Source organism: Argentina anserina, chromosome 5 (assembly GCF_933775445.1).
Source record: "Argentina anserina chromosome 5, drPotAnse1.1, whole genome shotgun sequence".
NCBI classification, from domain to species: Eukaryota; Viridiplantae; Streptophyta; class Magnoliopsida; order Rosales; family Rosaceae; genus Argentina; species Argentina anserina.
In genome coordinates, this window is record NC_065876.1 from 7,100,697 (window position 1) to 7,113,929 (window position 13,233).

General features: G+C 38.1%; 2 protein-coding genes across 2 annotated transcripts; one reads left to right on the forward strand and one right to left on the reverse strand.

Moving 5' to 3' along the window:
- Window positions 1–3,631: 3,631 nt before the first annotated feature.
- Window positions 3,632–8,667, forward strand: LOC126793855 (uncharacterized). The gene is made up of 16 exons (XM_050520484.1): window positions 3,632–4,231; window positions 4,321–4,442; window positions 4,535–4,623; window positions 4,730–4,765; window positions 4,962–5,055; window positions 5,155–5,197; window positions 5,298–5,398; window positions 5,688–5,752; window positions 5,873–6,369; window positions 6,447–6,534; window positions 6,615–6,800; window positions 6,933–7,498; window positions 7,657–7,795; window positions 7,891–7,959; window positions 8,042–8,200; window positions 8,377–8,667. The coding sequence occupies exons 1-16, from the start codon at window positions 4,014–4,016 to the stop codon at window positions 8,488–8,490; spliced, it is 2,586 nt and encodes an 861-aa protein (XP_050376441.1). The 5' UTR covers window positions 3,632–4,013; the 3' UTR covers window positions 8,491–8,667.
- Window positions 8,668–10,555: 1,888 nt separating this feature from the next.
- Window positions 10,556–12,569, reverse strand: LOC126793404 (reticulon-like protein B2). The gene is made up of 5 exons (XM_050519917.1): window positions 12,238–12,569; window positions 11,540–11,720; window positions 11,325–11,466; window positions 11,100–11,169; window positions 10,556–11,007 (listed from the first exon to the last, which is right to left on the reverse strand). Exons 1-5 carry the CDS (start codon window positions 12,458–12,460, stop codon window positions 10,838–10,840), a joined length of 786 nt encoding a protein of 261 aa, XP_050375874.1. The 5' UTR covers window positions 12,461–12,569; the 3' UTR covers window positions 10,556–10,837.
- Window positions 12,570–13,233: the final 664 nt, after the last annotated feature.

The following is a 13,233-nucleotide window of genomic DNA, read 5'->3' on the forward strand; positions in this document are numbered from 1 at the left end:
ACTGATTTAAGATTGAAATGGCACTAGAGCTAACTTTATGCGAAGCGCAAAAAAAATTTCACCTTATATTAGGTATGTCGATATTTGTCATCAGAATGAAACTGTTTCAAATTAATCTATATACACCTCTGTTTTATCTTTCATTATGTATCTATCTCGTCTGATGTTAATTAATAAACTTCACTACTTTGATTCTAATTTCCAAATAAGCAAATAAAATACTCAATCTTTGATCATAGTCACCAACCATTCTGTAACAGAAAGTACATACTAACACCTAATTTCAATTCCAAATTTCTAATTATTCTATATCAATACTTTAACCAACAAACCCATATACCCAAAATTCCAAATCATTCCAAATCAAATCAATCATTTCATAAGCTAAATTTTGATTCAATTTTGAAATAGATTAGAGGAAAAGAGCTAAACCTGTGACTAGTCCAGAGCTTTAACGGGGAAGTGGAAAACGGCGACGGGCAATGGCGAGTGGCGAGTGGTGACATGTAGACTTGAACGAGAACTCGAGAAGATGATTAGAAGAAGAGGCTGAAGAGCAGATCAGCAGAAACAGACGAGAAAATCTTCAGAGATTGAAAGAAGAAGACGCAAAAGTGTAAAAGACAGAGAGAGACCCGTGCTGATGTTTAATTTTTTTTAATAAAGGATTGAGTTTTTTAATCTGAGTTTTTTTTTCACCTGGGTTCCAACTCAATCAAGCCAGAGCTGATCTGCATGCATCATGTATGTATTTAACCAAGTGTAAAAGGTATACCCGAAGTAAATTTATAAAATTCAGATAAAATTATCGATATATCCGTTGACATCGTAGAAGTCGCATGTCCATAGCTAGCTAGCTAGCTGCAGACGAACACGAATGTTGTTTTGTACATTCCCTGCTTCAACCCATACATTCAGCATGTGCCCGAACAAATCAATTCACCGGAACCGTCTAACGTAAGGGAGTATTCGAAGGTATACTGAGGCGGGTCCTGTCGTCGGACAGTGGATCGAGATAGGTGTCCAAATGAAAAGAGGTGCAGGTGCAGTTACCGGAGATGGATTCAAAGATACACTCAGCGACTCAGAGCTTGGTGATATTGAAGCTTATCCTCTGACGTCTTCCCATTTTGGGCACGTCAGGCTGCAACCAACACCCACACTATTCAGTTTTCGATGTTCGTAAACTAGTTGCACCCACCCAGCTAGCAACATGTAGAGACTGCACGCTCCAGCGGCTCCACTAAAATGGATTTCCTTGATGACCTAGACAGTTAGTCAGAATGAAACACTTAACAAAGGGAAGTGAAAAAGAAAAAAAAACCAATAAGTGAAAACCTACCAATAACCAGAATTATTTTCAATCAAAAAGAAGTCTATCATAAATAGTAAGAATACAAAAGTCACATAGTAGTTATTTTTTGAAGAGTAACACAGTTTACTTAGATTAAGGTATAATTATTCAATTGCTACGCTAAATTCAGTCTTAATATGCGTCCAAATTTTAAATTTAAAGTTGTTTATAATATTATCGGTTTGCTGATAACATGACTAGTATACAAAAATGTTACCTATTGAGACATTCTATTCAATCTCATAAATTATGTAAAGTAATTTTAATTGATTCTATTCTTCATATAATTAAACTAAATTTTTCTAAAATAACGAACACACCAACCATTAGACTGAAATTTCAATCACATATCGAGTGTCACCCTTAAGTTTTTGAGTCGATATAAGCTTGATTATCTAGAGGTGGGGTCGGTACGATACCTAACTTATTTTTGTTTATACCATTTATCAACTAGTTCTAATAGGTAAAGAGAAAATTGTTACCCTTATTAATATAACTAACTATATTTGGTTTGGTTGGTAGGTATTGGTATAGTTTTATTTAGCTCAATATTGCCAGCTCAATACCTCTAAAAATATCGCCTTTCGGTCAATATTTTAGATAAAACAATAAAAACATTTTTTCAATTAAAAATGAATGAGAGCTTATATTCATACCTCATAAAATAGTATTTTGATCTCCTAACATTTTTGGAATTTTAAAATCATTTTTTGGCCCTACTAGAAAATTGCATATATGCAAACCCTATCTTTAAAGTTTAATTACCAACCTAGATCTTTGCTTCTTTCTTGACAACATTAATGGAATAAGTACGTTTAATTTGACTCTATTAAGAGGAAATCTCTAGATAAATTCATATTCTAATATAAATTTAACACAGTCATCTCTTTGTATTTCATACCTACATGAGATGCAATTAAGAAAGAGGTACATATAGGGAACGATACCTACATGAGCTAATACCCAAGAATCAAATGTATTTTCTTCTCAGAGATTCAAGTTTCAACAAAAATCATGGTCATTGCTTCAAATTAAGTCAATATAATTCTTTTGAATCCGAAACACTTCACAATGAACAATAATTAAGGTAAAAACCATGAAAAAGAAGAAGAAGAAAGATAAAGATAAATACGGAAATGTAAGGAAAACCATGAAAAGAGAAGAAAGATGAGGGTAAATTTGGAAATTTAAGGACAAAGTTTGAGAGAAGCTGGGAATATCATTTTGAGAGGTATAAATAGAAGCTCTAAAAAAAACTTATACTTTCTAAAAAAATCTCTTTTTAAAAATGTACATTTGATAATTGAATCTATTTATGCTCCTAAATACATAAAATTAAAATTCCGATGTTGTCAAAGAGATTTCAAATCCCCTGTTACCTAAGAAGCATGAACACGGCAATGGAGTAGCGTATCGTGTGTCGGACACGGACACGGACACGTCTAAACATGCCAAAATACGAATGGACACGCATATCCTATTTAGACACAGAATGGACACGTTCGTATCATTATCGGACATGCAGATAGACACGGTAAGTGAAACTCCCAAGCTTGCATCAATCGATTATCTTCCTCTGAAGTCCTAAATGTTTATAAGAATACTCATGATCGAAGTAGGAATTAAAAGACAACAAAACATCTGGTTTTGAAATCCATCAGGGTTTGATCATCCTAAGCGCCTAGGTTACTGGGTGCGGGGGTTTGCAATTGAGAAGGATAGATTCAAGAGAAATGGGTGAGTGAGTGTAGATCTCTTCTTCTATTTAATTCTATGTAACTGGATATATGTAGATAAAAATTTAGTGGCGACGGGTGGTTAACTGGTTATGGTGTTGAGACTAGTGACTATACAGTCTATACCAATCACCCACGTGCTTTGATTACTCTTACTAAATTTATAACCCTAAATTTTATTTATTGATTAATGGTTCTTTGACAAATTCAATAATACATATGTGATTTTATTCAAAAAAAATATAAAAATAGTGTAGCCCAAATTTATGTAAATATGTATAATATATTTAAAAATATCGTACGTATCCGTATATAATTTATAATCTACTCTTTTCTCTCTTATTAAACCAAATGTTTGCCTGCCATGTCCGTGCTTCATAGCATGTAAAAAAAGATTTCAAATCCCAAGGACCTTGAGCAATAATGAACTGCCAATCCCTCCAAAACTCGACACGTAAAGCAGTGACACATCCACCTCTCTTCTCACACACATCAACAGTTTCTCTGCCCCCTCCAAAAGCGGGAACCAACTTTCTCACCACCACTCTCTCTCCGCCGCCACTCACCACCTTTCTCCCGGCGATCCATTTCTTTCGCTTCTCACTTCACCACCCCCCAATAACATCTGAGGTTGAGAAATTTTCGCGTAACATATCTCCGGCTTGTTTTCATTCTCTGTCTGAAACCAGACAACACAAACTAAATTTCAACCCTTCTTCCACCTTCTTGTGTACCACTGAACACATCACCGTCAAACCTTTAATTGTCTCCGATACATTATCTTAGTACTCAAACCGATCCCGGGTTAAGTTTTGCTGTAAAATTTTTGGTTCTTGTGGCCAACGAAAAGCTTGCTATATGGATCAGTTTGTTTAGGCTTGTTTTGAAAAGAAAAACAGAGCGGTGAGCAAAACAGAGGAAAGATGGAGCAGAAAGGCATTCTGCTGTCGGCGTTGGGTGTGGGGATGGGAGTCGGAGTCGGACTCGGGCTGGCTTCCGGTCAGACTATGAGCAAATGGGCTGGAAATGAGAGCGTGGCGAACAGCGTAACTCCGGATAGGGTGGAGCAGGAGATGTTACGGCAGATCGTTGATGGCAGAGACAGCAAGGTCACCTTCGACCAATTCCCTTATTACCTCAAGTAAGTTTCGTTCTCCTACTTGGTCTGATTAAATCTACCACCACCTTGTTAATTTTGTTGTAAATATTTTTGTTATATTGAAATTTCAGTGAACAGACTCGGGTCCGGTTAACGAGTGCGGCCTATGTCCATCTGAAGAGGGCAGAGGTTTCTAAGTACACCCGGAATCTTTCTCCGGCGAGTCGGGCTATTTTGCTCTCGGGGCCTGCTGGTTTGTAACCCATGTCATTATAAACCCTATACCATTTTCATGGTGTGTCAAATTCTTATCACCTTTTCTTGTTTTGTGGGTAAATCTTGAAGAACTCTATCAGCAACTGCTTGCCAAGGCTTTAACACATTACTTCCAGGCCAAGTTGCTGCTCTTAGATGTAACAGATTTTTCTTTAAAGGTGAGTGTAAGAAATCTTTTATACTATATAGTATATTCAGATTTGTAAATGTGTACGTGTTCTGTTTCCTGCCTTAACTAATGTTTATAATGTTGATAATGTACAGATTCAGAGCAAATATGGTACTGGCAGTAAAGCATCTGTAAGTGCCTCTTAGATCATTTGAAGTTTTTTCTCGTGTAAAACTTGTCAAATGCGTTAGAATTGAATAATGGTGTTTCAGTAACAATTGCCTCCTGTGGCTTTGTGAAGTTTTACTTGTGTTTCCAAATATGAAGTGGGTGAGATGTTTAACGTGCTGAAGTTTACCGGCTTTCAAATTGGACCATGTCTTGTAGGCTTTTAAAAGGTCTACTTCGGAGATTACACTAGATCGGCTCTCTGGTCTATTTGGATCATTTTCAATTTTCCCTCCAAAGGAAGAACACAAAGGTGTTATATTATGATATGATGTTTACACAATTCTCTCTGTACATACTGTTGTATGATTCTTTACCCGGGTATACCATTCACCATGAAATCTGCTTGCAGGCACATTAAGAAGGCAAAGCAGCGGTGTGGATTTAGGATCAAGGTATATGGAGGGGAATTCTTGATGGAGTTACAGGGAAATATGGTGGTTTCAAATTTAGCGTAGATAAGGCTTTTTACCATACTTAACTTTGTATCTGCAGGGAACTAGAAGGTTCTAAAAATGCTCCAAAGCTTCGTAGAAATGCTTCTGCTGCAGCAAATATCAGTAACCTTGCTTCTCAGGGATCTCCTTCAAATCCAGGTTATTTTCTCCGACATGTATTTATAAATAATCAATTGGAGTAAGTTGTGAGTTGAAATGTTGAGGGACAGAACAGGAAGTTAATTATTTTGATCTAAAATATACTTCATACATTGTAAGAAATGTTGCATTTTCAGATTTACAAATCTGAATTTGGATTCATTGTATTGCATCAACAAAAATCATGCTATATGATGCCATTTTTCATGATGAAAGCATATGCATTTAGAAGATTCAGCTGTTCTTCCGTGTGATTCTGAATTTCTCATTAATCCTTTCGCATTTTTAGCTCCTCTGAAGCGAACAAGCAGCTGGTCTTTTGACGAAAGACTTTTGATACAGTCCCTGTACAAGGTAACTGATTGTGGTTTTTGGTCCCATATAGTGATGTTTAGCAGTCAACAACGTGCCATATACATGTTCTCTGCAGATTTTCTTCATCACGAAATTGTATGCTAAATGTTGTACTTTCAGGTCTTGGTCTATGTTTCAAAAACCACACCCATTGTGCTGTATCTGAGGGATATTGATCACCTCTTATCTAGATCTCAAAGGATATATAACTTGTTCCAGAAAATGTTGGATAAGTTATCCGGGGCTGTGCTGATCCTTGGTTCCCGAATTGTCGATTTGGATAATGACTACAGAGACGTTGACGAGAGGCTTACTGCACTTTTTCCTTACAACATTGAGATCAGGCCTCCTGAAAATGAGTCGCATCTTGTTAGCTGGAAGACTCAACTAGAGGAAGATATGAAAATGATTCTGATTCAGGATAACAAAAACCACATTATGGAAGTCCTTTCAGCGAATGATCTCGATTGTGATGATCTAGGTTCAATTTGCCTTGCTGACACAATGGATCTCAGTCACTACATAGAAGAGATTGTGGTATCAGCCGTTTCGTATCATTTAATGAATAACAGAGATCCTGAATATAGGAATGGAAAGCTAGTGATCTCTTCCAAAAGGTGAGATTATTTCTTTCCAGTAACAGTATCTCAATATATTTGTGTTGTGTGTTCTTACTAATTTTTCTGTAAAACAGTTTGTCTCATGGATTAAGTATATTCCAAGAGGGAAAGTTTGGTGGCAAAGATACAATTAAGCTTGAAGCACAGGCCGAATTTTCTAAGGTACATTTGTACTTTTGTTTGTATACTTGAGGAAACAGTACTGGTATAATGACTCTTTATTTTTTTTCCGTTAATCATAGGAAGCAGGAAGGGAAGGTGCAACTGGTGTGATTAATGAAACAAAAGCTGCAAGCACTGCACCTGAGAACAAAACTGGAGCAGAGACATTAGCTTCAGTGGTTAAACCAGAACCTATAACAACAAAATCAGAACCTTCTCCACTAAAAACAGATGCTGACAATCCAGTCCCAGCTTTTAAAGCTCCTGTAAGAAACCATTTTTTCCTTATGAGATTTATATTGATGTGCCTGAAAGCTTTTTGATAAACATATCCCTGCTTTCTGACTCAGCATACTGTGAAGGTTTATATGATAACGAATCCTGACCATTGTTCACAGGAAGTTCCCGATAACGAATTTGAGAAGCGAATAAGACCAGAGGTCATACCAGCCAATGAGATTGGTGTAACATTTTCTGATATTGGTGCCATGGAGGAGATCAAAGAATCCCTTCAAGAATTAGTCATGCTCCCACTGCGGAGACCAGATCTTTTCAATGGAGGCCTTTTAAAACCTTGTAGAGGTATATTGCTATTTGGTCCACCTGGTAGCGGGAAGACTATGCTGGCAAAGGCCATTGCTAGGGAGGCTGGAGCTAGCTTTATCAATGTATCCATGTCTACTATTACTTCCAAATGGTTTGGTGAAGATGAGAAAAACGTCCGGGCTTTGTTCACACTAGCATCCAAAGTCTCTCCAACTATCATATTTGTGGATGAAGTTGACAGCATGCTTGGGCAGAGAACACGAGTTGGAGAGCATGAAGCCATGCGAAAGATCAAGAATGAATTTATGACTCATTGGGATGGTCTCATGACTAAACAAGGGGAGCGGATCCTTGTCCTTGCTGCAACCAACAGGCCATTTGACCTTGATGAAGCAATTATCAGGCGTTTTGAAAGGAGGTAACATACCAATCACAATTGTTATTTTTTAATTGATAATATCAGTATAGTAGCAATTCGGTGGTGAATATCGGTGATACTTTTGTTAGTTCTGCATGCTGATAGTCATGTAATAAGTTCTGAAAACTTTCGCTGACAAAAAAATCTGTGTAAAATAGAATTTTGGTTGGGCTACCAACTGCAGAGAATAGAGAAATGATCATGAGGACTCTATTGTCAAAAGAGAAGGTGGATGACCGGCTAGATTTCAAGGAGCTTGCAACTATGACTGAAGGATATAGTGGAAGTGATCTCAAGGTCAGAGCATGTTAGATACGTATTTGGCTATCTGGCTGTCCATTGCATACATTGGTCTGAATTAGAAATGACTGACATATATTTATTATGTACAGAACTTGTGCACAACAGCAGCCTATCGGCCTGTGAGGGAGTTGATACAGGCAGAGAGACAAAAGGATTTGGTAAGATGATCTTTTTTCTAAGAGACTTTGGATCAGCAATAGCAACTTTGATTCAATAATCGATGCATATTATTGATTGTAGGAGAAAAAGAAGAGAGCTGCAGAAAAACAAAATCGACTAGATGCTCCTGAAGATCAAAAGGCAGAAGCCATCTCAGACACCAAGGAAGAACACAGAGAGGGAAGGGTGATCATCCTCAGGCCCCTAAATATGGAAGACTTCCGGCAAGCAAAGAGTCAAGTACGTTTACTCTCTTACTTCTTATGGGCAAGTATCTTGGAGTTTTCTCTTCATTGTCTCCCTCCCTGCCAAAGTTCATGTGTTCTACTACTCTTTCTTGCTCTCTTGGGATTCTTGTATTCCTTTTGTTTGGTAAACTGTATCATCTCTAATTCCTGTTATAATTTGTAACGCAGGTTGCAGCCAGCTTTGCAGCCGAGGGAGCGATGATGAATGAATTGAAGCAGTGGAATGACCTATACGGGGAAGGGGGGTCAAGGAAGAAGGAGCAGTTATCTTATTTCCTATGAGCTGAAGGTAGAACCTATACATTTCCTCTTTGGAATATGCCAAATCTCTCTCCCTCTTGTATGTATTACTTCCTTTTGGGTAAATTTGGTAGATACAACAGTTCCCATCCTGGAAGATATGGATAAACGAGATTGAATTTGAGGCATGAAACTTGTATTATTAAGTAGAATGTAACAATTCTGTATCAACTTGCTTGCTGTATTCTGAGATAACTGTGTGACATTTTTTTTTTCTGTTATTAGTGTTATGTATAGAAAGAAATTGTTCGGAGTTGATGTTATACATTTCGTTATCTGATTGAAGCCTTCTGTGTGGGTACAAACTATGACACAAAATGCTTCATAAAAAATGTTGAACATTTTTATTCTGGAACTCCTTCATCAGTCTTTCCATAGCTAAATTGAGAAGCATATGATATACATGCATTTCTTAGTGTCTTTCACCATTATATTTCATTATTTCTGCTCTCTTATTACATCAGATTCATCTGAAGCAAATTCAAACCATTAGGGGCACACGAGAAACGCATTACAAAACTCTGATATGGTCCTATGGACTATGATTTACCAAAACTCTGATACGAACCATGTAGGGTACGTTTTGATAAATTCCACGCACTTTCCAACGACATTCTCAGCCCAGGAAGACTTGTGCAGAAGACTTCAACAATTTTATTATTTATTTTTTTTCCGATACAAAACAAGTACTTATGCAGCAAGCAAGGGCTATTGAGGAGAACTTGCTTGTGGCGAAACAGACCGCCAAACGACTTGTCGAAATTCAAGAGCTTAATGAAAGGCTGTTAAGAGAACGGACTCTACTAAAAGAAGACCCGAGGGAATCACATGACAAGTTCCTACTGGCACTGGAAAACAACGGGACGAAGCTTGCTGAATTGCAAGAAGTAATAGAAGAAATGATGAAGCAGCAAGAGGCAAGGGATGTTACTAATAATGCAATAGCATCTGCAGAAGGTGAAATCTTATTCTTATACAACCAACGTACATTACTTATAATGATCTCTGATAGCCTACTATTACTCTAGCTAGTTTCTCAACAGATTAAGGAACCCTCTGATCAGATAAAAGCTCATACTAATAATTAACATATACACTAACTAGTTATTGTGTTTTACATAGAAAATAATAGAAAGTATATAACAAGAGTAGCTAGAACATGTTCCACGTTAATTATCTCGCCTCAAAACAGTTTAACCTCTAACAACACAATTATCTCGTTTCATTTCAGCCGTTAATTATCCGCAATGCAAAGGTACTTGAGACTATATTGTCTCTATATAACTTCCTCATTGAGCTCTATACTGTATACGTGTTCTAGAGCTGTACTTAAGACTAAAGTGAACAAAATACAATATTTCTGTATATTTCAAGGCTTATCCAACTCTTGTTGAAGAGAATTCTATTTTTGCATGATACCCCATCACACAAGGTAACTGAGTTTTTTAGGACCTGCTTGATTACTGTTTGAGGCCTCTATTATTTACTAAGCAGTAATCTTTTTGCTTAACAGATCTGAATATAACTTATATTGTGGAGCAGGGAATCATCTTGAGCAGCCTAATCTGAAGCCAATATTCCAGGACCTGTGTGAACCAGGAAAGATGATCCATCTTCGAGAGCTGAGGGGATACACATTGGAGCAGGAATGTGAGCTGGAGAAGTTGAAAATTGCTAGAATGAAAAATGCTAGAGGGCATAGAACTCTTCCGCAACATGTCCAAGCTTCATGCACGGAATCACTTCGGCAAAAAGTACGATGAAATGTACAAACTAATTCAGTGGGATGATTCTCTTCACAGACGTGTGAAGAATATAATGGAGAGGAGACGCCGTAGCATCAAAAGCAGTCGGCTTTGATGAGGGAGGAGACGAGATGAATATACAAGGGAAGGCAGCGATGAGCAATTGAAATATTGAATTGTGAAAAGCCTCCGGCATCCAAAGAATTCTTTTACTTGGTACTACCCATTTAGGGATCGATGCATGAACACACTAAGAGCAAAAGACTTGTACTGGACACAACATCACCATACATTTGAGAAGCTTAACCCAATATACAGGATACTCATTAATAGGAAATGTACTAACATGAATACCACAAATACGATTACCGGGTCTCTAATAGAAGAACATCCATGAACATGGTACCCAAATATCGTGTATAAAACAAGTAGGGAAAAATCGACAAATTCTAACACGACTGAAGGAGGATATAAGGAGCAAAGATCCTAGCCGATCATGGATGAACTTTCACAAACCCCAGCAAAACACATCTACCAAAGTCCAAATATATATCAGCAAGTAGAACCAGCTGCACCGAACCAGCCTAAATCATCTTCTTGCCCTTCAATGCCCCTCTTGGAATCTTACTTAACACCTTTGCATCAAATACAGCGTACTGCTTCTTGATTTCAAACATGGCCTTCTCCGCCAGTGGGTCAATCTTGTGATCATATTTCTCATAGAACACGGGCACTGAGAACAGCAATACGATTGCTGCAGGTAAAAGATGGTTCAACAATAAGGTAAGTCAGAACATGAGACTGAGTATTGGCCATAATTACTACACAAATTTGTAACATCCTTACCTATGTAAGCCAGGGTCAAGAAGTTAAAAGATTTTCCCAAAATAGACACAACCCATAGACCAGCAATCACCTAAATGACCACAAGTGTACCAAAAGAAAAACACTCAAGTCAGCGTCCAATTATGTAGTGCTTCTGAATATAATATAAACAATAACATAATTTATCTAACCGACACCATCAATTGAAAATGAAAAGCAAAAGCACAAGAGAGTAGCAAAACATACAGATAGGAACTGCTTCAAATCCTTCCCTGAAGCTATATCCCTGATGACAACAAGACCCCGGTTGACCTCAAATGTAAGTGCCGATACAATCTGAAGAAACGGCTTCTCAGGAATTTGAATCTCAGGAATCTTGGGGGGAGACCTGCAAGTAGTCAAATGGTACTAAGTAAATCATTTCTAACAGATACAACTCAAAAATAACCAACGACACGTACTTTTTAATGATGGTTAAAGCATTGGACCACAAGAAGAATGCTGCTATCGCAACAATCAGGACGTGGGCGACCAAAGTGAGCAGGTGGTACTCGAGCAGCTCAAACAGAAACCACATCACCGTCGCTCCACCGAGAATACCTCCCGACAGCTTCTTATCCCTCCACAAGAAAATATCAGCCACTGCGCCATTCGATTCATATCATTAGACAGCATAAATCAAATGCTTCGCAACACCACACAACACTTGATGAAAATTAACCAAAGTAATCAAATATGCTCATCAACTTCAAATAATCAGAGAAGAATCAAATCCATATCATGCTCAAAACTGTTCACAAATATTAGCTACAGAACTGGAAAAGCTAAACGAGCGAAGCTTTTTCCAGTACCAAATCAAGTTTTAGCTGAAGAAATTATAAACGATTACCAATCAAAGCTACTGAGCTTCATTAACCAGATCTAGATCCACTGGAAAATTAAGCTAATCTAAACCGAAACCATTTCAGCTACTAAACTCCAAACTACGATCCACACTCCACATATAAGACCTTCAGCAAATCCTAACCATCTAAAACAGTCACGCTACAGCCAAACAAGCCCTAACTACTCCAAACAAATCGGAAATCGGAAATCGGAAAATACAGTACACACTACACAGTAAAGCTTAAGAGAAGTACAAAGGAATCACGAAGCTTACACTTTCCGCCACCAAAGACATGATGCACGGACCTCTCCCTGCCGAAGAGCCTGAAGACCTTGTCCTTCAACGACCTCGGAGAACCGCCGCCGCCGCTCTTCTCGTGGTGCACGGCTTCCGGCGCCGGCGGCGAGTCGTGTTGGCCGTGGATCTTCTCCTCGATCTTATCCATAAAGGACTCCGCCTTCACTTCCTCCGCCATCGCTTCGCTAAATCCAACCATTCACTCACTGATGAAATCAAACCCCTAAATCCTCCGCCTCCCTCTTTTTTCGTTTCTTTTATGAAACCAAAGCGCTCTCTCTCTCTCTCTCTCTCTCTCTCTCAGTCGCACTCTTTCGTTTTCTCTCTTCTTCCTGAACCCGTGGCGCTTAAATAGTAGATTAAAACCCCACACACTAAGCCACAGCCTTTGTTTCTTGAATTATTAAAATAATTAAAAACTATGCAAGGCGTCGCCGTCGGATTGAGCTACGCATTGGGATTGACTCGTTTGATCTTAGCACGTGGCGGGGTGTAGCACAGTGTGTTGTACCGGGTCTGTGGGCTGACGTACAGTAGGCCAATAGTGTGCCGACATGTAAGGGTGGAGACCTAATTTGGACTTTGAAAATGGCTTAGCTGCTAAGTTAATTAGTTGATAATTAACCCGAAGTGACGTGCAGGTAATGACACGTGTCGTTTTCAGTGTTTTTAATATAGAGGGGATATTAAATTGGAAATATATTGGGTGAATGAATTTATAGGATTTGCAACGTATGGCTGAATCTTATTGAATATTCATGGTCCGAGCTGGTGGAATCTAGACCATTCATTAGCGGACCACCAAAGCATTTTTGTTTGAGGAGACGAAAGAAGCCAGCACGCAGTAGCGGAACTAAAATTTTATGAGTCTAGATTTTCCGAGCAAATCTTATGTAACGCAGTTCGACCTTTTTTAAAAACAAAAAATAAAAATACAAGGAACAATAGAAGAATTAAGGAAAATAGCTAAAT

Bases quoted from the DNA above. Each gene is read 5' to 3' on its own strand.
- LOC126793404 (XM_050519917.1), bottom strand. From the start codon at position 12,460: ATGGTTGGATTTAGCGAAGCGATGGCGGAGGAAGTGAAGGCGGAGTCC. The intron at 11,170-11,324 runs GTATGTTTTGCT...GTGGTCATTTAG, and splicing joins ATTTGAAGCAGTTCCTATCT to GTGATTGCTGGTCTATGGGT. The intron at 11,008-11,099 runs GTAAGGATGTTA...TTTTACCTGCAG, and splicing joins CTTGACCCTGGCTTACATAG to CAATCGTATTGCTGTTCTCA.
- LOC126793855 (XM_050520484.1), top strand. From the start codon at position 4,014: ATGGAGCAGAAAGGCATTCTGCTGTCGGCGTTGGGTGTGGGGATGGGA. The intron at 4,443-4,534 runs GTTTGTAACCCA...TAAATCTTGAAG, and splicing joins TTTGCTCTCGGGGCCTGCTG to AACTCTATCAGCAACTGCTT. The intron at 6,535-6,614 runs GTACATTTGTAC...CGTTAATCATAG, and splicing joins CACAGGCCGAATTTTCTAAG to GAAGCAGGAAGGGAAGGTGC.